Source organism: Ceratosolen solmsi, unplaced genomic scaffold, assembly GCF_000503995.2.
Source record: "Ceratosolen solmsi marchali unplaced genomic scaffold, CerSol_1.0 scaffold6, whole genome shotgun sequence".
NCBI classification, from domain to species: Eukaryota; Metazoa; Arthropoda; class Insecta; order Hymenoptera; family Agaonidae; genus Ceratosolen; species Ceratosolen solmsi.
The window spans coordinates 390376-417075 of NW_011948414.1; the positions used below are offsets into that span (position 1 = coordinate 390376).

General features: G+C 26.3%; 3 protein-coding genes across 5 annotated transcripts; all 3 read right to left on the reverse strand.

Moving 5' to 3' along the window:
* Positions 1–7868: 7868 nt before the first annotated feature.
* Ak3 (Adenylate kinase 3) lies at positions 7869–14856 on the reverse strand. Of its 3 annotated transcripts, XM_011506537.1 has the most exons (6): positions 14271–14387; positions 13370–13536; positions 9538–9809; positions 9063–9182; positions 8629–8801; positions 7869–8140 (listed from the first exon to the last, which is right to left on the reverse strand). In XM_011506537.1, exons 3-6 carry the CDS (start codon positions 9710–9712, stop codon positions 7934–7936), a joined length of 675 nt encoding a protein of 224 aa, XP_011504839.1. In that variant the 5' UTR covers positions 9713–9809; positions 13370–13536; positions 14271–14387; the 3' UTR covers positions 7869–7933. The 3 variants fall into 3 exon arrangements, with proteins under 3 accessions (XP_011504839.1, XP_011504838.1, XP_011504837.1); XM_011506536.1 differs by lacking the exons at positions 13370–13536; positions 14271–14387 and adding an exon at positions 14692–14856; XM_011506535.1 differs by lacking the exon at positions 13370–13536.
* Positions 14857–16675: 1819 nt separating this feature from the next.
* Sps1 (inactive selenide, water dikinase) lies at positions 16676–21934 on the reverse strand. The gene is given in 7 exon segments (XM_011506538.1): positions 16676–16942; positions 17421–17665; positions 18745–18935; positions 19131–19392; positions 19564–19668; positions 19923–20242; positions 21765–21934. Coding segments are annotated over 6 exon segments (1242 nt in total). The 5' UTR covers positions 20209–20242; positions 21765–21934; the 3' UTR covers positions 16676–16789.
* A 1183-nt stretch (positions 21935–23117) lies between these two features.
* Positions 23118–26061, reverse strand: LOC105367762 (Thiamine pyrophosphate carrier protein 1). The gene is made up of 5 exons (XM_011506539.1): positions 25598–26061; positions 24417–24569; positions 24135–24337; positions 23780–23930; positions 23118–23502 (listed from the first exon to the last, which is right to left on the reverse strand). Exons 1-5 carry the CDS (start codon positions 25709–25711, stop codon positions 23185–23187), a joined length of 939 nt encoding a protein of 312 aa, XP_011504841.1. The 5' UTR covers positions 25712–26061; the 3' UTR covers positions 23118–23184.
* Between the last annotated feature and the right edge of the window lie 639 nt (positions 26062–26700).

Genomic DNA, 26700 nt, shown 5'->3' on the forward strand with positions numbered 1-26700 from the left:
TCGTAACTGACCACTCGTTTACCACTCGATGGCCAGAGCCAGACTGACGTTCCTTTTACGCATACAAGCAATACAAGTCTAAAGAGCAAACAGCTGGAGCGCGCGCAGCTTTCCTACGCCGTCGTGCAAAGTATAAGAGAGAGAGAGAGAGAGAGAGAGAGAGAAAAGAACGTGCCGTTGAGGCCGAAGTCCATTTAACAGCGAATCTTCGGAAATGTATACTGTATTTAGAAATGTCGTAAAAGAATTAAGAATATTAATTATGGGAAATTATACAAGCGATAGTGTATATTATAACACATTATTCTCCCTTTTTTCGTTTAATAATTATAAATACAGTCACAACATATTTTTCAGGTTAATAACGTGATATTGGCAAAAAATTTTTGGGAAGAGTCAAGTGCAATGAAATCAATATTAAAATCATAAGTAATAGAATTTTCTATTTTATTTCTTGTTTCGTATTCGTTTTATTAATAGTTAATAATTAATTCAACTGTATTTGTATTTATGATTAATATTTTATAAGTACCGGCTCCTACCAATAATAATTACTTATTATAAGAAATGAAAACATGCCAAATTATATATCTAATTATATCGAACAATAATTTCTAAAAATATTAATGCATGGAAATATATAAATGAAAATATAAAAATATATAGAAATATAGAATATTAAAGAGTAATATAGTTCATTTAAAAAAAAAATTTTTATTTGCAATTTATTTATGTATTTAGAAAATAATTAGAATGTGAAAGAAGAACTAACGCTATTCTAACATAAACTAAAAGACGTAACGTAAAGAATAGCCGATTATATATTCAGTTTTTCCAAGAAAATATTTTATGCTGATGTTTCCATTATTAATGCCATTATTGATTAATAAATAATTTACATATAATTATTAAATTTCATTTCTTACTTTCTCAATTTTATAAATAAGTAGACTTTTAAGTATCTGCGATTTTTTTTTTTAATACAATATTCATATAATACTTATTTAAACTCACTATTTTTCTCTTTTTTTTTCTCACAAATATTGACTTTTTATTCGAAAATGAATACGCTTACCTTTGCAGATATATTCATATTCTAAAATAAGCTTATTAGGAAGGTCAGTTTCAAACTCGTATAGAGAATTAAATAAGAGGTGCTATTCATTTATAATGCATAAGATAAAAAATTTATCATTTAAGTATTTTGAATTACTTGTGAATATTATTAATTTTGGACCAAGTAGAATCATCTTTTTTTGTATTAATTTTGGATTACTTATTTGATTTGTGTCCGATACATGAACATTATAATTGATTTCGTATAAAACTTACTTATATATTAGATGAACAATACGTAAAAATAATGCTAGAGAAAAATTTAATAAAAAAAAATCTTTCTAATTTTGTAGTAAATATTAATAATTATGTATACAGAATTAAAGTGATGATAATCTTATTTGTCACAATATTATCATTCTAATTTCTTCAATATTTTTACACATTGAAAGTCATTTTTAAATTTCATCATCGTCATATATATATATATATATATATATATATAACAAAATAATAATATTTTCTATAATTAACCTAACATTTGTAATAAATTTTTCAAAAATGATTAATTCATACTGAATAATTAATTCATGTTCATACTAATATTTTGGATGCGATGAATAAGAGATATAATTTATCCATTACAATAAAGAATTTAAAATATGAATATTTAACGTCTTTTTATATTTAAAGGAAATAATAAAATATATTCTTAAACTTTATTCATTATAAAATTTTCATAAAAATATTGTAAATAAAAAAAATTGCTGAATAAAATTAGGCTTACACATACACTATATATATACAATAATATATATAATATAATGATTAAAAGTATAATCAATATTATCAATAAAACTTACATGAAAATTAAAATTTAAGATTATGTTCTGAATCCAGCAATAAAATTATTTCATACTTTAGAGATTGAATTGTCTTTTTAATCATACAATATGTTTAATGTTTATAAAATAATAAAATAATGAATTAGTTAAAAATAAGTTGTAATAAATATTACATTTAAAATTCTAACATATTTCTACTATAATTCCAAAACAATTACGTATGCTTACATAATTAGGTTATAAATTTTGTATTTAAAATATACACAAAATGCATAATATATTTAATATATTAAAATAATTTTCATCAAATTATTATAAAAGTTAAGATGAATTTTTGATTAATGAAAAGATTAATATATAAACCATACTTAATATTATTCTTTACTTTCATTATATCACTCAATATTAATGTAACTCGAAAAAGAAATTTGCTTGTACTGTATCAAACGCCGAAGCCAAAACTTTCCATTTACACATTTCCTTAGCTGAAAAAGGGATTTTACAAATGTTCTATAATTTTGATAAATATAACCTGAAAATATAATAACAGAAACTATAATATATAACACTGTTCCACTAACACTAAATTTATATCATTGAAAAGTTTTTTATGGAAAATGAATATTTTTCAAAATGTTTGATAAAAATTTAGTCTGTGATTCATATTTATTACCTGAATTTCTACGTAATTTGAATACATAAGTTTAAATAACATTAAAAACTAATTAAGTATGTTTTAACTCATAACAATTCGAGAAAAAATATAATAAAAAGCGTTGAAATAATTTCCTAATTGTGTTTATAATTTGAAAAAAAGAAAGTATTAAATAGAATATAATTTTTGTGTAAATTGTTGTTACATATTAAAGTATTTTCAAATAGTAGAATGTGCAATACTTAAAATAATAGTGAAAATTCTATGAAATAATACATGTTTTAACTTATTAATATGCATTATAATAATTGAAGTTCATTGTCAAATTAACAAATAGCATTTTGTTTGCTTCCTTGTAGCGGAATATTACCATTGGCATTAAAACTTAATTAGTCTGAAACAGAATAAAAAGAAAGATACGTACAAAACTTCATCAGAAATAAAAACATTAACCGAAAATATTAGTATGTATAGTTAAACAAATATTTAGTAACATAACACAAAAGGACTAAAAGGTAAGCGTATACAAGGATAATAAATTAAGAGATAAAGAATAAACAATATTTTTACATATAATAGAATATTCATAAAAAAAAATTAGAACTATCTTACATTTATGTCAAAAAATATCCTTCAACTCTCTCTCTCTCTCTCTCTCTCTCTCTCTCTCTCTCTCTCTCATCTATGTTCGCAAACAGTTGTGAGTGAGCACGTACTTGCTTGTTTACAACAGAATATAACAATCGAATCAAAAACATACGTTATTAAATATACATCTTTATATAAGTATAATTGAATATGTCGAATGATTAATCAAATTAAGCAAATAACTAATCCAGAAATTATATTCATTTGATTTAATTGCAGTGGAAACATTTTAAATAATAATCATTTCTTTAAAATAATATATTGCTAATACTTTTAAATATAAAAATACGATGTTTTTATATTTGTTTTTATATATGTTATTTTTATAAAAATAGAATTTGAAACTTTTGTTTTAAATTTATAAGTACTATCTATATTTTAAAATAATAATATATGGAGCAAGAGGAGGAATAATTAAGTGTGATATCCTTAATTTAAAATAATAAATTAATGCAATTATGTCTTAATATCGTGATTATTTATAGAATTTATAAAATTACTAATACACAGTTTCTAAAGACCATAATAACTCTTCATAAGTATGATAACCTACTTAGGTTGCTTATTTTCAATTAAATATATAATTCTATATGCATAAGAATAAATTAATAATTAGACGTATTTTAAAAATGATTCGATGTTTTATAAATTAATTATGAACTTAGTAAAATAATTTTCTGTATTATTGAAAATTAATTATTAATACGTGAACCAATCATTTTCATTGACAATACTCCATGCGCTTCAATAAATATAAATGGCACGTTATATATATATATATATATATATATATATATATATATATATTTATTATTTATATATTTAATATTTATTATTTCAATTATCCTTTTTTTTATTTATAATATATTTCACAACAAAGAAAACAATATCATCTGAATATTTCGTAATCAAACGATAACATTTATATATTTGCATTGTTTGGTAACTTATTTTTATTGAATATAGAGTAGTAACATATATTTTAACGTATATATGCGTGCGCATGTGTGAGTGCGCGCGCGTTATGCGGTGACAATTAAATAGTATTTACAAACATTTTCTAATTGATTTGAACTCGAGTTGTATAACCTAGCATTGTTATTTAAATTTACTAATTAAATTTATGTAATAGATATTTGGCATAAATTTATAATTGGATGTTAATGTTCATGCTACAGCATCATATGACACGTGTTTAATTCAATAATTTTAATCGAATAATTTCGAAACAAAAAATCATAATAAAAAATCAGCATCGTGTCAACAGATACTATGCACACAATATTTATCAAATTGTTATTTGATAGTCTTTAACTTAAACATGATTTATTTTATTCAAATTTCATTCAATTCAACTTTATTTTTAAACTAATCTCAAGATTTGTCGGTAAATCGAATAAATTTTAAATTAATATTTTAAATAAGATAAAGAAAATATAACTTCGTGCTTAATCAGTTTCAAAATTCCGGCACGAAGTAACTTCAAGCAAGATAGTTGTGACTTTTCAAAATTGATTATGTATTCGTTAAAAGCATATAATGCAGAAGCAATCGAATTCTTTCGACCATAATTACAAAATACTAAATCGAATACTAAAATAGGCTGTATTCGTTTAATTTACTACCTAGACATTCCCTACGTAGATATCAAGCTAAAATTATAAAGCCAAACGATTAGACTCACATATACAAGCAAAATTAAGTAGATAGAGGTATATTTTGAATGGCAAAATCTTAATTTAAAAGAAATTGTTAATTTTTTATCGTGTTCATTATTCATTTTCATAATTCATATCACGATCATTGCTTTTGGTATTTATAATTAAAAAAAGTTTAATAATATTTATTTAACAGTCGAATTATACATCGGCATCCAAAATTCAATTCATCATTTAATAACATTTTTAAAGAATTCTTTTACAAAATGAATCACATGAAAAAGCTTAGTACTTTAACAATTGGGAGATTACGTTTATATTATATATAAACGAATATAGATATTATTTATAGGATGTCTTTTATGAATAATGTTCCCTCCTTCACATCCGCCATTCAAAATGCTTATCAGATGAGATTATCATAATAAATTATCAAAACTCGAGCTAGCGTATAGCCATATTGAGCTACACTGGAGCTGAGCAGGTAATCCAGAACCATTGCCATTCCAATGCAAGTACCGGATATTCATGTCGGATAAGATAAATGGCGAATAGTTGGCGACGAACGAAGATGGAATGGAAAATCCGATTTGCGTGTAACTCAAGTCAAGGTTAAAGCTACGGGCACGTGCAGAGTGTAGCAATCGTCATCTTCAAACTTTTCACGTCCATTAGAGGATCTCGTATTAGCGACTTTGCGTCTCTTCACTTTTCAAAAATATAATTAGCTTGATTATATTATACTCATTTTTGCAGCTTCATACCATACCTGCAATTTACTATTGTAATGCACTCGCTATCACGTTAAACGTGTCGCCTTGTGACGTTCAAGTGGCCATATACTACGCTTGACGTATGTTCTCCGATCTAAGAATTGATTTAGCTAAGGAATGAAACTTTACGCAGATATACGAGCAAACGCTATTTTTAACATTGGACTTTAAGGTTTGCAACAATGGAAAATAAGAGAGGAAAGCCCGTATTTTTCATTAAAGTTATTTGTACATTATGTAACTATGACCATTTTTGTTATGCAGTATAACTTGTGTTTGTTATTGTGTTAAATATTTTCTGCAAGTTTTATTTGAAAAAAAAAAAAAGAATCTTTTAATTTGATAATATTTTAATATGATTATTGTGTTAATTTATAACGTGTATTATAAAAATACTTTGTACAATGTAAACGATGCCGTAATTTTAATTCTATAATTCAATATATTCTAATTAAGAATGGTCATAATACATTTTTGCATACGTCATATCATAAATTTATGGTCGATTTAATAACGCTTTAATATTTTTCAAACGTTTACTCTTAATTATAATATTTTGAAATGACTAATCTTTAAAAATACAATATTAGTGCCATTGTAGTGAAATCCTAGTTGTTGAGCATATTTTTTAATATTTTTCTAAAGAGGGAATACTATGGCCATCAACTGATTTTTCAAATAATTAAAGATAAAAAATTTATATAAATACCATAATAATTACTGCGAAATTAAAATCTTATTCATTTATAATTTTATTTAAAATATATTCTACGTTTAATAGAAGTCAAGCACTAATTTACAAAATTTATTAATATTTTTTATACTCATATTACAATTGTATTTAAAATTAATATAATAAATTTCAGTAATCAATGATAATTCATTTATATTGTAGTAGATGTTAAAATTGTAATATTATAAAACTAAGTTTAATTATTTTAGTAAAGTAAACAAGGTTCAATTATGGATTTGTATGCAAAAACATATATTACGAATGTGATGATTTAATGTTCAAGAAATAAATACTGTTTAATTAACCAATAAAAATAATTATTTTCAATCATTCATATAAGGTAATCAAAGATTGCTTATAACATTTTCGTATAAAACGCCCTAAATAACGTTGGTAGCTATGATTTTGGCGATGTAATAATTCAAGGAGATAATAATCAGAAAATGTACAGAAAATGCTGGTCAGCCTATATTTGACGAATTTACAGTAATTCAAGGCTCGATTTCTCTATATTTGTATGTGAAATAAATGTTATATTTATAAAAGATAACTTATTTATTAATAATACATATATATATATATATATATATATATATATATATATATATATATATATTTGTAAGATATGTAATATAATAATATAATATATATAATATATATAATTTCATCAATTTTAAAGAATAATAAGTTATTTCAAAGTTTTAGTTTTCCATAACTATTATAGTTTGATACACTAATTCTAAAAATGTATATTATCATTACTCTAGGTTAAAAAAACTTTAAGAGAATTTTAGGAAATTATATTTTATTTAATAAAAAAAATAATCCACAATTTAAAGAATGAAAATATTATTTAGACAGTTTTTGTTACAAATTTACAAAATATTTACTTATACATTTAATTCCACATTCAGTTGGCTACGTTATAAAATTTATTGTTGATGATTTTAACATACGTATAATATATTTTTATAATTATTGTCCCAATATGACAAAATCATAATATAATAAACAATATGGCGCAAATTTACCATCTTGGGAATTAACAATTCTTTCGTAAACTCAAGTGTTTGGCTCTTTATTGAACTATCGCATTTAATTGTCTAATAAATTGTTTTCAACCATTAACAATTAAGATATAATAAATTTCATTCAATACACAATATTTTGAGCTAATGTACATGACATTTAATAATTAATTACCACATAATTAATTATCACATACATATTATTAATTTATTTATTTAATAAGTTTTATATAAATAGTTCATGTATAGCATTAATTAGGTACGAAAATAATTTTCTTGTATTGCATAAAAATTCATTTCCATTAACAACATTCATAATAAAATATTATTTGTATAAAATTAAGCTCAAAATGTACGTACATAAGCTGATTAACAGCGGTAAATAAAGTAATATGAGCATATGTTTTACAATTTTTATATTAAACCTAATCGCACACGATATCACAGTTAAATATAAAAAATTTTAGTGATAAAATGTTGCATAAAAATGTAGACATTAAAAAAATATTACCGATTTTATATAAAGTGACAGAAGTACTATAAGTGTTTTTTTGCGTATATCTGGATATCTGGCCATATACTGTCTGTCGTTTTACCAACAAATGATTTGAGAATATTTCGCTTCTTATAATAATCAATGACTGGTTTTGTCTTTGATGCATATTCACGAAGCCTTGCTTGAACTATTTCCGGTCGGTCATCAGGACGTTGACTTAAAGGCTCGCCAGTTACATCGTCCTTTCCCTGTTATAAGTGTTAAATTTAATAATTAATATAAATATTTTAATTAAAGACAAAGTCGTATATTTTCAGCTGTTTTATAAAATTATACTACCTCTTAACAGTATTGGGTAATAATAACATTTAAAAGCTATATTCTACTAAATAGATTTATAAATTAAATGTTTTTTTATAATTTTAATAACTTTTTGATATTTGGTAATATAGGTAGAGCACGAAAATCATTTCGATATTAAAGTAACACCTTGTATTATTTTAATTACTATTCTTTTAAATAGATTTTTGCTAATTTGTGTCAATCGCACTTTCTCAATATACTATGTGACATTTTTATCGCGCTAACGCTTAATCATTATTTGTTATTTTTATTCTTTATGTTGTTTTTGTCACTGTTTGTATATTTTACTATTTTAATGATTAGAAGAATTAATAAAATGAAAAGTAAATGAATATGAGACTTGAAATGCAGAGTAAACGATGATTTTTCTCACCGGCACTTTCGGATCATTAAAGCCAACATTGTAAACTCTACCGCTGGGTAAATGTATCCAACGATTTTTAATTCTTTCTATAATCACAGAATCAGGTACATCAACGTTGATCACTAAGGATACAGGATGGATTTTTTGCAATGCTTCGGCTTGGGCTACAGTCCTCGGAAATCCTGTTCGACAATATAAAACGATTGAACGATTGATCAATAAGATTTGTATTCTTTATATTGATAAATACTTAATTTCCATTTATATTTTCGTTTAAATCATAGATAAATTAACATTTGCAAAAGTAAGAATTCATTCAGAAAAAAGTGATATAACACAAATTCATTAAAATTGATTTGCACATTTATCGATCATGCGTATTAAATGATAATGTAAAAGTAAATTATAGACAAAATATAAAATAATAAATGAAAAAATCTCACCGTCTAATAGCCAATTATGATTGTCGATATGTACAATTTCCGTACTTATAAGAGCAATCATCGTCTCATCTGGGACAAGACCCCCGGATTCCAAATATCTTTGTACTTCTTTGCCGAGCACTAAAAAGTAAGTAAAGAATTTCAAAATATTTATTAGCTTTCACGATGCTATTAGTATTTATTTCACTATGATTTATCTAATATTTTTCTAATAATTTCACCGTTTAATATCACAAAATTTCTATAAACTCTTATTGTCCATGATTGGTGGTATAATTAAAATTTATGAAACCATAACATTATGTTAACTATCGTTGTAAAGTCAATTAAAATTTGCATATAATATAAATACAGATTCTTGACTATATTCCCGCCAAATTAATTTTAAATTTATATACAATACGATATTCCTAATGAGCAATGCTAACAATCGTTATAATAATAACCTATTAATCTAATCAATCAATTAACTTACTTGTCTTATTAGCAATATGGAACCTAAGCTTATCACCGCTCGAAATGTGATTGACATTGAATTGCTTGACGATGCGAGATGATATGGTACCCTTTCCAGAACCTGGGGCACCCAGTATCACAGCCTTAAATGCCACCTGGGCAGCTTTGCTTAAGCGATTTGTTATGGCCACCATATCTCAGCTACCTTTAGATCCTCGTAGCACGTATAATTTTCTTAAAATGTTCACCTCGTTATTTTCAATTTGACTCACTTTCAAATTGTTGTTTGATCTTTGGATAAAATAAATACTTTATATTTTATTTATAAATGATACATTATATAGCTTATATAATAAATCAAATCAATATAATTTTTTAAATTGTACTAAGCTTGAGTAAAATGTTAGTAAAAATTAGATAACACAATTAGGCGCTAATTTGTATTAATTATATATTACATTATATATTTATTTATATTTAATTCACTAATTAAAATTAGCTTGTGTTCGCATGTATTTATATTTCAATAATTTATTTTTATTTGCAAAATCAATAAAACAATCATTTTTTTCTGAATGACATTGAACTAAGATTATTACATATTTTACATATTTATCGCTGTCTTCGATACAAATTGTCTTAATAATGATGAATCTATGACTTTTTCTTTACTTAAATCAATCGACTGGAATAAAACTCCTCTATTTAAATGATTATCTAATAATCATATTATGATAAAAAATATTCGGTAAAAAAAATCGATTGCTTTCATAAACCTAGTATTATCTGATTCATAAGAGGAAACAACTTATTTTTTGGTCTATTCTTTATCCAGCGAAATTAATTAAAAAGTGAAATTAGATTTCAAGATCGAATCATGTAATATATAATATAAATAATAATTCGAAATAAGTTAATCTTGATAAAATATTTTTGTTTATATCTCTATGTATGTGATTAGAGTCATTTAGCAAATTCATACTTATTTATTGTACTGATATTATAAATTTTGTTCTTTGAAAATCTAAGTAGATTTAACAAAGCAGAAAAAGAATATCTTGCTTAAAAGAAAAACTTATTTTAAGAGAAGTAAAAACTGCATATTTATATAATTATTATTATATTTATATAATGCCTAAAAACTTTATATATTAAATAAAAGATATTTTATTCACTTCAAAATTTTCCATGAACAGAATCATAATCTAATGGTGTATATTATGAAAAGTAAGAATATTATTACAAAGCTTATAGAACTAATAATTTGTTACATAATGAATATTTAAAAGGTATACACAAGACAACAAAGATTCACGCGAATTTAATTAAGTATTTCAATTTAAGTATAACTTACCTACATAGTATTTCTAATTAATAAATTAATAAATATATAAATATTTTAAGATTAGAAATTATCATTTGCCATTACTTATGCTTATAAACACGTGATACAGATTAGCATAACAAAAATTGTTTTAACATACAATTGGACGCGTGCGATAAATTAAAAAATTAATGTAGTTGGCTGTAAAAAAATAATGATGTTTACTTACATATACAACAATAAAAATCGTTGCATATGTGTTATTAAAACATGGATTACGTGTTATTATTTTACGTATTAAAATTTTTAAAATACAATTACCTATTACTATGATAAAATTGTATTACAATATAATTTAATATCACTAATAGTAAAATATTGTGAATTAAAAATTTTACCAAGTTGTTACGGATATTTAAGTGTATTTATTGCGAATACCTAATTAATATCCGAAATCAATATGTAAGAAGAAAAAAAACACTAGTGTACAATTTTGTGGTGTTTAACCTTTAAAGAAGTCATAGATTTCTTTATTATTTTTATCGTTGAACTCTTGAACTATTTCGACATCCATATATGAAGATAAATAAATATTTAATCGTAATTTTTGTTAGTATAACTAATGTATGAACGCTTTATAATTGCAATAAAAAAGAGTCACATTACACAGAATCAGCTGAATTTTTGAAAGCAGTGTATTAACTAATAGAAAACGAAAGTACCTTAAAAAGGAAATGAGCCATAAAAATCATAATTCTTTACAGTTTATAATAACAATAATGTGCATATAATAATAGCTTCGAGTATATAAATATAGGATACAGAAATTTATTGCACGTTGTATCACGTTGATTTAATTTCTACTTTACATAAATCACAAAAGTCGCGCTTACGCGTAGTATTTCAAATCCTAACAATGAAATTAACTATTCAGCCATTTACACTTTAGAAATATGACAGAATTCGTTCAAATCTCATCATTCTATTTAAAATAATGCAAGCATCACTTTATTTGTGATATGCTGATGAACAAATTCTCTTGCGGAAAAAGGACAAAGTTCGTGACTTTATAATCAAGATCAAGAACACGTATTAAGTATTTTAAATATCTTTTATTTATCAAAGTTCAAGTTGTTAACACCGAACTAATATTCTTACGAGCCATGAACTGTAATTACTGTAGCTCAAGTGAAATTTTTCTTTATATAAAAACAATGCTTTTATAAATATTCCCTCTCATTTCATTACATGGTAAATAAATACATACATAGTAAATAAAATAAATTAAAATATTATTAAAATTGCTTGCAAGGCTTTTTAATTTATTAAAAAGAAAAAAATTTCTATTCCAAAACAAGTATTTTATATTATTATTATTGTTTTTTTTTTTTTTATGTTAATTAATTGATTTTATTCAAATGGAGTAATAAACATTATTTTTTTATTGATATTATTTTGATTATTAACTTAAAATAAAAATATTGTTACACGATGTAAAACAGACATAATTTTATATAAAGATTTACAAAATATGTATTAATAACATTATACATTAATAATATTCATATAAATATCATTACTAGTATAATGAATATAATAAAACTTTGTATACTTTTCATTTGGAAAGCTGAAGCAACAGTAAAAATGTATGTTCGAATGATTATTTTTGTATAAATGTGGTGAAAAATGAAAAACTCAGTCTGTTTATTGCTTATGAATCTCATTTTTATTTGACCTTCTCATATGATCAAATATTTAAAAAAAAAAAAAAAAACGAGTGTTCACTATTTTATGTATATTAATCAGTACAAGTCAAATAAAAATCATTTTGTAAAATAAATAATTACGTGATATATGGGGAAATATTTCATATAAAATTTAATGTTTTTAACTGTACACTTATTATTTCTTATAATATAAAATTTTCCAGCTAATATATTTGATCTATGCTTATATGTTTAAATATAGATATAATATATATGTTATAAATATTAATCGTGCATTGTAAATGAGATGATAATGAACATTTTTTGTTTCTTGTAAATATTAATATAAATACATATTAATATTAACTCGTATTGTGTTAAGAAAGATAAAAAAAACTTCTACAATTTTTACTTATATTAAAAATTCAATGTTATAATGTTTTATTTATGATATTAAAATAAATACAAACGTTCGTTACTAATAATAATTATAATTATTTTATATTTATAGTACTGCGGGTACAATGAAAAATACGAGACAAATAAAATATTTCAGAATAACATAAAATTTTTAATTTGCTTTTTTCTAACTTTGATTATTGAGTGACGTAAGTCTCAGGCAATTTAGACTTTTAAATTCAACAGATACTACATGAAAATGAATTTTGTTTAAATTTTAATACTAATGGCCAACAGAAAAGTGACTAAAGCAACTAACGGGCTTTTACACAAATTAACTGAAACACGCAAATAATAAAGATAAAAATAAACATCAAAGCGATCGTGCGAAATCTCTGTGACGCGAAACCAGTTGGACTTACTGAATGAACGAATAAAAAACATAGTATTTCGACGATGATTTATAATGTACGATGCAGTCATTGATGCACCATGCAGTCACAATGATGACTAGCCCAATGATTTCCATCGAATGCATGCTTAGATTTTTTAACTCTTAAGGTTTCATTCCATGATTAGTGTATTTAACCTGGAATTAAATTATCTTATTACGAGCATGCGAATCGAATAAACGAATAACTATCTTTAAGCTGTTTATCGTTAATAACCAAATTCATTGTGCTTAAAGCAATTATTTTATATTATAACTATTTAGACTAGATATAGAAATAATGTATTATCTTCTCTAGGAATTAATTGAATACTTAATAGTTATATTATTATGTTCATTTTATTATTATTATTATTTTTTTTTTTATCAATTTAATTATTATTAGATTATTTTCATTCAAATAATAAAATCACGTTGGGGGAGTGTTATTAATAAAAAAAAAAATTCGAAATAAAATATTAACTTAATTTCAATTTTTTAATTCATGAATTTTCATTACGCGTTAATTTTGGATTTGGAATTCGAAATAAGATTTTTAGATAATTTGAATTATAAAGTTATATATGTTAATATATGTACACTTTTAAAAATGTATTCCAAATTTTTTTAAACTTGATTCGTCAAGTGGTCAATCTACCGTACAATGTAGAATAATAAGTTTCTTCAAATTTTGTATTATTAAGGCATCATTGTATTATTATGTTTATAACGGTTTATCATGCTAATGAGTAAATTAATTTTTAAACGTTACCCAATTCTTTTCATCCGAATGATTAGTGTTATATGTATATATATATATATATATATAATATTGCGATATAAAATTTTATTGTAATAAATATTGAATAAACTTTCCAATACTTCTTACTTACTGCGACTTTTCTAATTTGACTACTAAGTAGTAAAGGAACAAAGTAAAGATATAGTTTGAGCTTTGCTACTGCGATCTGTGAAAGAACGAAACTATAACGATATGACATTATAGATTTCTTTTTTCGCAAATAAAGAATTTACAGCGTAAAACCAAGAGATCGAACAGTTAGTGAAAATCGCTTTTAACATTTTTTACTTTATCACAAAATTCTTACGACTAATAATCAAATAAGCACATACAAAAGAATTATTTATACAATTAATACTCCAACAATTTAAATGAAACAGTACACATATTATTTAATACATTAAATTATAAAAGCCATAAAGTAAATTAATACAAAATTGACGAATTTTGAGGTTAGAACATTCGATTTCGATTCTTTTATTTGAATGCTCGATAAATATTGCATCTCTTACAATTATAACGATGTAACTAGCTTATGACTTTTTATTTAAAAAGTTAAAGTTAAACCGTTTCGAATAACTTCATATTTATACTTTAATTATTTCTTGCGACTAGTGGATTTAATTTAACAAATTTCTATATCCTTATGTAACTACGCGTATTCCCGAAAATTCACAATCGTATATAACTACATATATTTATATATATATGTGTGTGTGTGTGCGTAGGTGTTAACGTGCAATTGCAACGTGGCCAGTCCATATTAATTATAGCTATAGAGCGCGAATAATGGAAGAATGAAAACAATAAATCACACGTATAAAGATATTTTGATGATTGATCGAAGTATAAATTATATTAATTTAAGTATTTGCTACGGGAAAATTTTGTATTTTTATGTAATACTTTATACAATAATTAATAAAAAATATAATTTACGCGCAATTTTAGCTGAACCGTTTACTTAATGAAATTCATTTTTTAATTAATCATTTAAATTATTTAGGAAATACCTAATGTCATTTAAACATATCGTTCGGCAGAAAAACATCTTAGATTGCTTTAAAAGCTTTTTGAACAAATTATAATTTTATTACTTTAATCTAATTTTCTACATAATTTTTTTTTTTTTTTTTCTTGTCATTATATTTAGTAAAGTTTAATAATAGAGTAATAAATTCGTTATTTTATTATCTATCGATTTGAATTTTACTAAAATGATTTGAAATTTTTTAATTATAATAAAATTTTTAAATATAATAAAATATAAACATAATAAAACAAAATTATAATAAAACGACACACTGTAATTCCGAATTTTCGACATGTTAAAAATGCAAATTTTTTTTAGTAAAAATATATAGATAGAAAAAAACTAATTGTATGATAATCTCAATACAAAGATAAAAAACGACGCTAGACTCTCATTATTCAAAACTAAAAATCGATGATTTTAATTAATTAGGTAACTTAATTTTTATTTTAAATGCATTTAAAACAAATTTAGTTTTGCAATTTACTCAAAATTTGTTGATAACATCATAAACAATACATAGTTGCAACATGATTGATATCTTACAAAACAATTTTCATAATCTGATTATGAATAAAATTTATAAATTATTCGGTTTTTAAAGCAATTTAATTAATTTGATTTAATGTATGGAAAATAAAAAAAAATCAATTTATTGACAAAGTAGTATTTTATTCATATGAAAAACTAATACAACGTTAGGAACTAGGTCCACCTGCTTTACAAATCTCAACTTGAATTGAAAAATTGATAAAAATTAATGAAACCAAAATATAAGAAAAATTTAAGATTTTAAATTTATATTGCTTTTTTGCAATGAAATATTATACAGAATCTTAAGGATGAGATAATGGATTTGATAAAAATTATTATTTACCCATCCATAATAATAGACTGTATAGAGCATGTGCATCAAACTTATTAAAAAAAAAAAAAAAATTTCACCTAAATTATTACGAAGAAAAAATTAACATTAAAATTAATTAAATATCTAGTTGTTTCGTTTAGCAAAAGGAAATTACTTTGAAAAATACATATTTTTCAATTTAATTTTTCTAGTTTTTCTTATAACTAAATATGCATTGTTCACTGTAGAAAGACACTTTTGTGGAATTTGATACGTGAACATAACAGGAAGACCTAGGAAATATTAACGTTTTTATTTACTTTTCCCTTCCTTTTTTCACCACTAATCAGTTCTCCATTTTCACTTAAACATCAGCCAGGATATTCGCAATAAAAAAAAATCTATATCCTCATGTACTACATTCATTGAATGAACTAGTTTAACAGAATGAAATGATAAGGGAGTTATAGAAAAATTACAGAACATCTTTGATTTTACAATTATAGTAAAACAAACATATTTATAAAATATTACCAAAAAACTTTTCAATAATTTTTATATTTTATTTAAAAATAAAGAAAAAAAAACAAAAAAAAAAAATAAAACGAAGACAAAAAGAACAATTTTTGACAATTATGCAGAATGGATATAAAAAATTTAAAAAGAAAAAATAAACATGAAGGTTTCTCTTTCGTACGGGAATGGCATAGCTGTCCTCATTTGTCTTTAATTACCAGAGCTCTCCATCCTTTTCCTTTGCTGGTACTTCAATTACTCGCGGTTTGTCGATTATTCGCGCTGAACGATTACCTTTTTCAACAATACCAATGATCCAGGCCTGATAACCTTCTTGTTTTTCAATATCTTTACAATATGCTGCAGCCTACAAAGAAAAATTATAATCGTTTAGACCTGTGCATTTGCATTATATATATATATATTAATTTTGTGATAATTTTTTTATTATGGAATAAATAGATGATCAAAACAATTACTTCGTGATTTCTTTTTTGCAATAAAATTTGTTTGAAAAATCTTTCAAAAAACTAACTTTTTAACAAAATTATATTCGAATATTTTACGTTTATATATAAATTCAGAATAATTTTGAACATTAAAAATATTGTTCTTGTATTATAATTATAATTATTCTTGTTAACTTGTAAAATTTGATTACTACTTTGAAGTATTATTAGTAATGTTATCTTTTATTTTATATCTTTAACGTACAACAGCGGGACGAGAAAATAGAATATATTACTTTTGTCATTTGTTATACAAAAATATATCAATCAATTAGATATATTTTCTTCGTCTAATTATCACAGTATCTTTTCAACAATTGTAACTGGTCTATTAACCTGCTCTCGAGGTAAGCAGATAAGAAGACCGCCACTTGTCTCGGCGGAGTGTCCTTGCAAAAGCTGAAACATATTACCACAAGCTTTTGCGACAGCAGCCATCTTTGCAATGACTGGGAGATTATGAATGACGAAGGACACCTCGTTCTTTTGATGCTTTGCCAAATTTTGGGCATGACCTAACAACCCAAATCCGGTGACATCCGTAGCGCCATGAGCATTGTATTTGTGCATTAAACGCGCAGCTGCAAAATCATTTATATTCTATTATATTGTATTTCTACGTTATGCATTCCTAATGATGCCGATATTAATTAGCACAAGAAAAATTGAGCCACGCGAGGGAAATACGATCGATAATTACATAATATTAGTTATACACAAAAGATTCTGAATACTTTTTATAAATATAAAATTCGTTTCAATAATTAATAATAAAAAGAAAAGAAAAAAGAAAACACTACCCTGTAACGATTAATCACTTTATTGAGTTGTACGTTGTAGTAGGATTTTATAAATAATATAAAATAATTTACACCTTGTATTATAAAATGGTAAAATAGTTATATTTAAATTGCTTGGATACTTCACCTTCTATTATTAACATATTAATAAAAAATTGATATGAAATGCTTCGAGCTATGCATTGATTTTTAAATGCCTCTATACAATTACTACATAGAAAATAAAGCACATTAGTTTTAATATTATAATAAAAAAAATAAAATGCTTCTTGAACATTTTGTTTCTTTCAATTTAAGAATAATATATTTAGCCAACTAATAAATTATATATTGGAAATCTTGGTAAAAATAAAAAAAAAAAACAAAAAAACAAAAAAACAAAAAAAAGATTAGAAATTGCTCTATTTTAATAAGATAATTTTCGTAGTCCATAAAATGATGCAGATGAAACTAAATTATTTGACAGAGTAATTTTGGATTATTTACAAGCTCCTATTTTATAAACTGAATCTGGAAAACTGATCTGGAAAAGACTTATTTAATAATAATTTTATATCATCATTTTTAATATTAATTCGATAAGCTAACATTTTTACATTTGATAATATGTACATACAGACTACATAAGTAATTTAAAATTTCGTAAATAAAAATACAAGATAATATTATCAATTAAAAACTATTAAATACTATTATTATTAATATTATACCAAAAAAATTTCGAATATCAATCGTAGATAAAATTCATTTAAATGTATAATAAAAATAAAGTAATTAAACAAATAAAGTAAATAAATAAGATAAACAATTAAAATTCAACTACTTACTTTTCTTAAGAACATCAAAAATTAATTACAAACCTATTCTGTTGAGTCTAGCCATACTGTCCATTGCACGTTGATAAGCCTTACGAACGTCATCCTCGCTAACTACAAGTTTTATACGATTCCAACGATCCGGTTGGTCCAGCCACTGATGTGCATTAACAGCCACTTGCGTACCAAGGGGTTTTGTTAATACTAATACATCTCCTACTACTGCATTATCTGGGCTATGAATAAATAAAAGTAATTGCGAAAATGTGTAATTCATGATTTCTCTTTATTCAATTATATATAAATTATAAATAAGAAATCTAATAACAATCTATATTTAAAATGTCTTATAAACCATGAAAAAGCATTACAACTTTTTCAATTATACAATAAAATTAGATCCCTTAATGAATACTGCAAAACACACTTACACTATATATTCGTTTGGTTGACAGACCGTCGTAGCCACACCACCAATGGTGCACCATGGATTTACAACTGTTTGACCACCTGTGACCGTTGTTCCAGCTTCCAAAGCGGAGTCCTTAAATCCTCTCATTATCAGTGGAACAACTACGTCTCTTTCCTTCTCAGTCATTTTCGTACTTACTCCCAACAACATTAGCATGTTATCGCATTCCGTTACGCCCATAGCATAAAGATCACTAACTACATTGGCACAGGCAATTTTCCCTGAAAACAATTATTTTTTGTTTTATCCCTTTAATAAGCCATTTGAATATAAACGTTTATAGGTAAAAAATAAATAAAAAAAAAAAATTTTTATCTAATATAGTGAAATAAAATTATAATAAAGTATAATCAAATTATGTCATCGATATAAATATTTGATTTTTAGCTCACCCATCATATATGGATCATCGACAAGTGGATAAAAAAAGTCTGTTGTTTGAACTAAGCTCAGCCCACCGTGTCTCAGTGGAGTTACAGAGGAATCCATACCAATGCCTATAAGTCAAGTTTTTTCCAATAAATGATAATATAAATATTTGATACTATATTGCATTTGTTATGTATTTCCATAATGGGAAGACAAGTTTTTTTATTTTTATAAATTAACAATTATCAAGATATTCTTTTAAGCTTATTAGTAAATTTAATGATTAGAAACTATTTTCTAATATATTATTTTACCAAAGAACTTGCATCGAAAGAAGCGTAGAAATTTATAAAGTAAATAGTAAGAAAAGAAATAAGCGTACCGATGCGTGGCGTGGCCATATGCATAAAGTGGGCATGCTCATGATCCTGGGCACCACCATCGTCAGCCTGCAGTCCCTCAAGGAGTTTACCAAGAATCTCCTGAGGGACCTTGCACCCTCATCCTTTTAAGTCGGCGAACCGCGTTAAGCGGAAGGTTGCGTCCAGGTCATGAGCAGCCGGATCGAAAGGCCTACGAAGCGCAAGGGCATTGGGATTACCACCGAGCTCCAGTTGAGCCACGGATAAGGCATCCTGCGTTACAGTTACTCCCTGTAAATCTGCCATCTTAGTCCTTTGTTAAATTTTTCAGTATAAAAGCCTAGAACAAACATTTAAACGGAATAAAAAAATTAAATATGACATTGCACGAAAAAAGCCGAGCTCATTAAATATGACTGATATATGAAATTTATGAATAAACAATTCTTAATGATAAAATGATATATATGAACTACTCAAAGTTTCTCTTATTTGATTAAAAGTAATAGAAAATAAATAGAAAACTGAAGAAACAAACTTTTGATTAAATTTTGAACTTTCGACTCTTTAAGACTCAAATATATATGTTTAATTACAATTATTTTTTTTAATACACCATAAGAAATTCAAATTTTCAAATTTTCGAACTACAGGATAACTTTGTTTGAATTCGGTTAGTTTAACAATGTTACTTTAAAGTGCTTATTATTAAGTTTGTTCATAATGTGCATGAATATACGTACACGCACGTACGCACGCATATGTACATGCACATAATATCAAAAAAATAACTTTTTTACATTTATCTGAAGGAGAATTTAAAAAACAGAGGAAGAATACATTTCGATTTCAATAGTAGTATGTTCCTACCAGCCAATGAATATATCCCGAAATTTGTCTTGTAAAATGGTAATCGAATTTTGCTTCAATAGTCATGTTGTTAATAAAGACGCGAGGCACTTATTATTAAGCAAGAATCAAAGACACAAAATAACGAAAGAAAGAAAGAAAGAGGAAAAAACGACACGCTACCGTAACGCTCAGAGATACTTTCAAATATCAATTTGTTCATAATGCCGAAGGGCCCAAGTTGCGAACGAGCCATTGCAATACAAAGGTACGAAGAAAAGCAGCCTGGACGAAAAGTCTGAAAATTTGAAAGGGCAATTAATCAAGGAAAGCACATGGTGCGGAAGATTATCCGCCGTGCACAACCCAAGATACCGACTGTAGACGAAACCTTAAGTGTGACCTACGCGCGCCTTGCGGTACGAGAGCTGCACACGCCGTCGTATACGAAAACCCGAGGCAATACGGCAATACGGCAATACGGGCACGCACACAAAGTAAAATTCGCCGCCGAACAAACCTAACGAAACGAGAGGAAATCCAATGGCGCGCTTTTCTGATGTCCCTGCCCGGTTTCCCAACGAGGCGTACCAAATAACATACGAGACACCTGCGTCGCGCGGCACGATTAAAGAAGAAAGGGCGGGCACCGCCGAACATCAAACGAGCCTTTTATTAATAAAAAATAAAAAATAAAAAAATAAAAAATAAAAAAACAACGACGACGACGACGACTACGACGACGACGACGACGACGACGACGACGACGACAACGACGACAATAATAGTAACAATAACAATAATAATGATAATGATGATGATGACAATGATGATTATGATGATGACGATGATGGTAATAATGATAATAATAATAATAATAATAATAATAATAATAATAATAAGAATAATAATAATAACAATAACAATAACAATAATGATAATAATAATGATAATGATAATGATAATGATTATGATAATGATAATGATAATGATAATAATGATAATGGGGATACCTATATGCGGGAACGAAATCACACCGCGTCGTGCGTACGTGTAACAAGTGCAACACAGCCTCGAGATTATCGAAGAACTTACTGCGAAGGGGAATAGCTTGCACCGGCGTCGACGAGGCGGGATCCGTCGCTTATTTCGGCCAAAATGGACGCGGCGTCGCCGGCACTCGGGCGAAATCGGACGAATCCGCTAACGGCCAGGGCCGTAAGATTACCCGGACGTCGGAGACGGGCGGCCGACACCGGCTGCTCGGCCATTGGCTCGGTTTCGAACGGCCCGCTTACCCCTGACCAGCGACGTACCTAGATCGGGAATTTTTTACTTTTTCGTAAATGAAGCCCGGGGCCCAATGGGCCCGCCGCCTCGACTCCGGTGACGCGGACGATCGGGGTCTCGAGTCCGCGGAGCTCCGCTAACGAGAGTACGAGCGACAGCTCCCGTTTTCGGGCAATTTTTTCGCATGATCCAGCGGTCGAGCCCTCAACGCCCACACCTATTGCGCGATTAATATTACCCCATTGTTTACCTCGTATTTTACCGACCGTGTCTTTTACCTAGAGAACAACGGAGAAAAATTTGAGTAACAGCCGTTACTGCTGGATAACCTAGCGCTTTAACACCGCTATTCGCTTTGGCTGTTTAATCAATTAAGTTTTTACGTCTCTCTTAACAAAATGTGTATCGTTAATACTATTTGACGTGCAATCCTTGACGGCCACTTTATCTCTCCCCGACAGATTTACCTGCTACGCGGTAATAATTGCTTGGTGAGGCGGCCGGACTCGAATCAATCCATTGCCCTCATTAATAAACATCGTAATTACTTATTTCCAATGTACCTGCGCGCCCAATACTTACTCTCGCTTAATTTTTTATAATCATAAAATTTACTTTATTAAATTGCCCGCCTACGCACTCTTCGACTTAATTGTTTGACATTATGCGTTCATTGGTGTAATCCTTATAGCAATTATGAAAAGTTTATGGCCCTTGCAGTTGTTGACCGACTTGTCGACGGAAGAAATTTACTCGCACACGTTACACAAAACTTAATTTGTTACAATAATAGTACTACAGGATCCCTAAACCCAAATTTCGCACCTTTTAATAGGCCAATTATAAATAACACTATTACTTATAATAACATAAATATCCTTTTATTTTACACAAAAATATTCATATATGTACAAAGATGCGACGAAGATAATAAATTGTTCGTTTCATATTGCGAATACATATAATATTCGAGAGATATGTAAATTTACAACAAGTATAGCAAATTTTGGCAAAATATTCAGCGCCAATTAAGAATCGTCCATTCATTAAATATTAATACACTAATATTGTTAAGTTATATACAAATTTTAAATTAACGTTCAATGTTCTTCCATTCGTATAAATGATAATATCTGTGAACCGTTAAAGACTTCTTAGCGAGTTCAAAATTTGTTCATACACTGTGAAATGTAATGCCGTCGAAAGGGCGGCTTTAAATAAACTTGGGACTAAACCCTTGAAAAGACCTTGAATGCCTTCTTTCTTCACCGTCAATACTAGGCAGCTCCTTAAACTATTGCACAGAAAGAATTCGCCAAAGCCTATTCTGCTTTTCTGAAATCCTTGAATCTGTAATCGCTTTTTCACCAAATCCAATGGGTAAACAATGCTTTTTGCCAGCAGACCAGTTAAACAACCAGCGATCAAACTGTTTATGACTGATACATTATTATGATAATTCTGTAATGAATAATTTTTGTAATTAATAATAAAGTATAATTCTAACGAAATAAAAGCGATGAAAATATTATAGTCATACTTATGGTCGTAGTAAGAAACTAAGGAAAATACTGACAAATCTTATAGTACTTTAAATATTTTAATTCTTACGAAATTCTTAATAAATGATAGAAAAGAAAAGAAAAAAAAAAAAAAAAAAATTTGTAATATTTGAACATAAAATGCAATGTACAATACTTCAGAGTTAATTGAAAATTAGATATTCGAAATTACTTACTGGTTTCTTGGGTTGACTGATTAGCAAGAAATTGATATTCTTTAATAATTCATACGACCAGAATTGTATACCTGTGTGAGGTGCTATTTGAATCAACGCGGGTATCAGTCCTCGATAAAGACCTCTCATCGATTCATGCTTATAAATTTTTCTATAAATTTACAGATATATACGATCGATTATGGGAAAATGTAAACAATCATCACACATTGATATGCAACGATTTCTTCAATTCATTGTCAATTCATTATTTCAAAAATGAATTTCTTAATATCGAATATAATTTTATTCGGTTAAAAAATGGAGTGTTTACATGTGCTTACATACATGCAGGTACTTACATAATGATACTTACATGCAGGAATGTAACATTCCATTGTACGCTTGATTTTGAGACGATTGTGCAATTAATCGAGTCCTTACTATATCCAAAGGAAACGTGACAAAAGTAGCAAACGAACCTGCCAAAGCACCACTCAACAAGTGCATTGATTTTGTTTTATCATTTAAAAAGCCAAATCTAGCAAAATGATTATTTACAATATTGTACACGTAGAACTAAAATAAAAATAACATATTAAGAGAAAGTCGTTGAAAGATATTCATTTATTAAATTGAACGCGTTAAAAGTGCATACTTGACAAGTTCCATAAACAATAGACAACATCTGTGCTGGAATATGACCTTTCCAAAGGGCATAAATATTTTCTTCCTTTGTAATGAGCACGATTGTTTGACTCATTGAATGATATTTACTTGTGCTACTACTTTTTATCGGCTCAACTTGCAACTGTAAATTAAAATCTTCTTGTAATTATTCAAACGTACTTTTTCAATTCACACAAATATGTCTTTTTGGTCTTAATTTTTCGGTAATGGACTCGTGCATTTACTTACATAATCAAACAATAATTTATTAATATTAATAAATCATTATTAAACGGGGCAAATGAAATATAAATGATTATTTTATTACCTATTACATAACGTTTTTTGCCTCAGTATATTAATACTTTATTTATATCGATATATAAAATTACCACGAATGTGCGAAATATATTGCAAATATTATTAAACATTTGGAAATTACGTGTAGTTGTAAAAAAACAATTTCAATTAGCTCAAAATATATCTTCAAGATATATCAATATTATCATTATGATATTCTTACAGTTATTAAACATTATTAAAAACTGTATTTATCGTCGATTTATTGAAAAAAAAAAAAAAAAAAAAAAAAAAAAAAATGCTAAATTTTAATAATTCAATGCCAATAACAAAAACTGATATTTTGCAAGACCAATTCATTTTATCGTCTTGTATATTATGCTTAGGTTATATCAAATGAAATTGTACGAACGTATTTTATCGCAACTTTCTACAAATTTCAAATATTTATTAACATTGACAAATGTTTATAACTATTGTCTTAACGGAACCTTGTAAAAATAATCTTTTGTTTCAAAAAATATGAAAAAGGTGATCGTAATATTCATATTCTATATTATTCCATATTCTACCACGACGAGGAGTTTGATAAAAAAAATTTTGGTTACATTTATTTTAATGTTTTATGATAAATAAAGTCTTGTTAATTACTTCTTTGATGAATATACGAATTTAATTGCACATGTGTAAAATTTATTATTTAAATGACGCCATTATTGCCGGTAAAACAACAGACACTTCGAATGAACTCTGTAGCGCTCTTAGGTCATAGTAATTTTTATTGTTCTATCGTTAATATGGTTTGACAAGGCTAGACAAATTATTTCTTATTAAAGAAAATTCATCCTATTACGAGAGCAATGTCCATACCTGAAATCTAATCTTAACGACATCCAAAGGTTGACAAATAAACCTTGTAATGCATCCGCTAGCTGCACCAGCAATGGCATAATAATATCCTGGCACTGTTAAATCATTATCCATTATCTATATTAATGGTTGGATGAATTTCGAAAAACAAATTAACTATTCATATATTTTCTTATTCTTCGAAATTTCAATTGGAATATCATGAAGCGTAATGATATTTCAGAAAATCGCTATTTATATAAATTAATGATTTATTTGGCTTTGTTTACAATCTCGCACGTGCACTGTTCTTAATTTCTATGTTACTTGCGTACTTTCAGACTTGAATTTTAATATTGCCATTGACAAGTTTCTTTAGATTATAATTTCGATAGAAGTGCGGCGAAAAGTGCTATGCCATTAAATAATATACTTCACTTTTTATAAATGACTTATCGATACTGAAAATCAGCATGGATTCTTATGATAAAAAAACAAAATAAAATTCATGACATTACGGAGCACTAGCCGGCTCACTAGACAATTTTTTTAAATGGTTTTCCTATTTTTGATACACTTAAGATTAAATCAGACGAGGCGGGAAAACAGTGTAAATGTATACGTTGAAAAAAGTAGGTAAATGATTATTCTATGACGTAATTTCACGTGTCTTACATATCCAAAAAAAAATCACAGAATTATAATATCGCTGCTATAATCGTTTGTAAAACGTCTTAGCCTGTGTACAGAATTGTAAATTCATATTAAAATAATTTCTGGACTCAATAGTAAAATATATAATAGCTTCTACTTTTTCACGTAAGTTTCGATTTTAAAAGAATATATGATAAATTAAAATTATAATTGAATGATTATATCGAAATAATTGTAAGTAATAAATTAGAATCACTGATGGCATATTATTATCTAATATATCTTAACATATTTTCAATATCACGGCAAATGGAATTTTTATATTCTAGTTCGTATTTCTAAAGTATGGGGGGGGGGGAGGGAGAATGGGATATAATACAGTTATTTATTGTTTATTATTATAAATGAAATTATCATTTTGATTTACATTTAAATAAATTTTATACATAATATGTTAAAAATGTGAGCGT

Bases quoted from the DNA above. Each gene is read 5' to 3' on its own strand.
- Ak3 (XM_011506536.1), bottom strand. From the start codon at position 9,712: ATGGTGGCCATAACAAATCGCTTAAGCAAAGCTGCCCAGGTGGCATTT. The intron at 9,183-9,537 runs GTAAGTTAATTG...CTTACTTTTTAG, and splicing joins CCATATTGCTAATAAGACAA to TGCTCGGCAAAGAAGTACAA. The intron at 8,802-9,062 runs GTGAGATTTTTT...ATTGTCGAACAG, and splicing joins TCATAATTGGCTATTAGACG to GATTTCCGAGGACTGTAGCC.
- LOC105367762 (XM_011506539.1), bottom strand. From the start codon at position 25,711: ATGGATAATGATTTAACAGTGCCAGGATATTATTATGCCATTGCTGGT. The intron at 24,570-25,597 runs GTATGGACATTG...TTTAATTTACAG, and splicing joins TCGTTAAGATTAGATTTCAG to TTGCAAGTTGAGCCGATAAA. The intron at 23,931-24,134 runs GTAAGTATCATT...GTAAATTTATAG, and splicing joins GGAATGTTACATTCCTGCAT to AAAAATTTATAAGCATGAAT.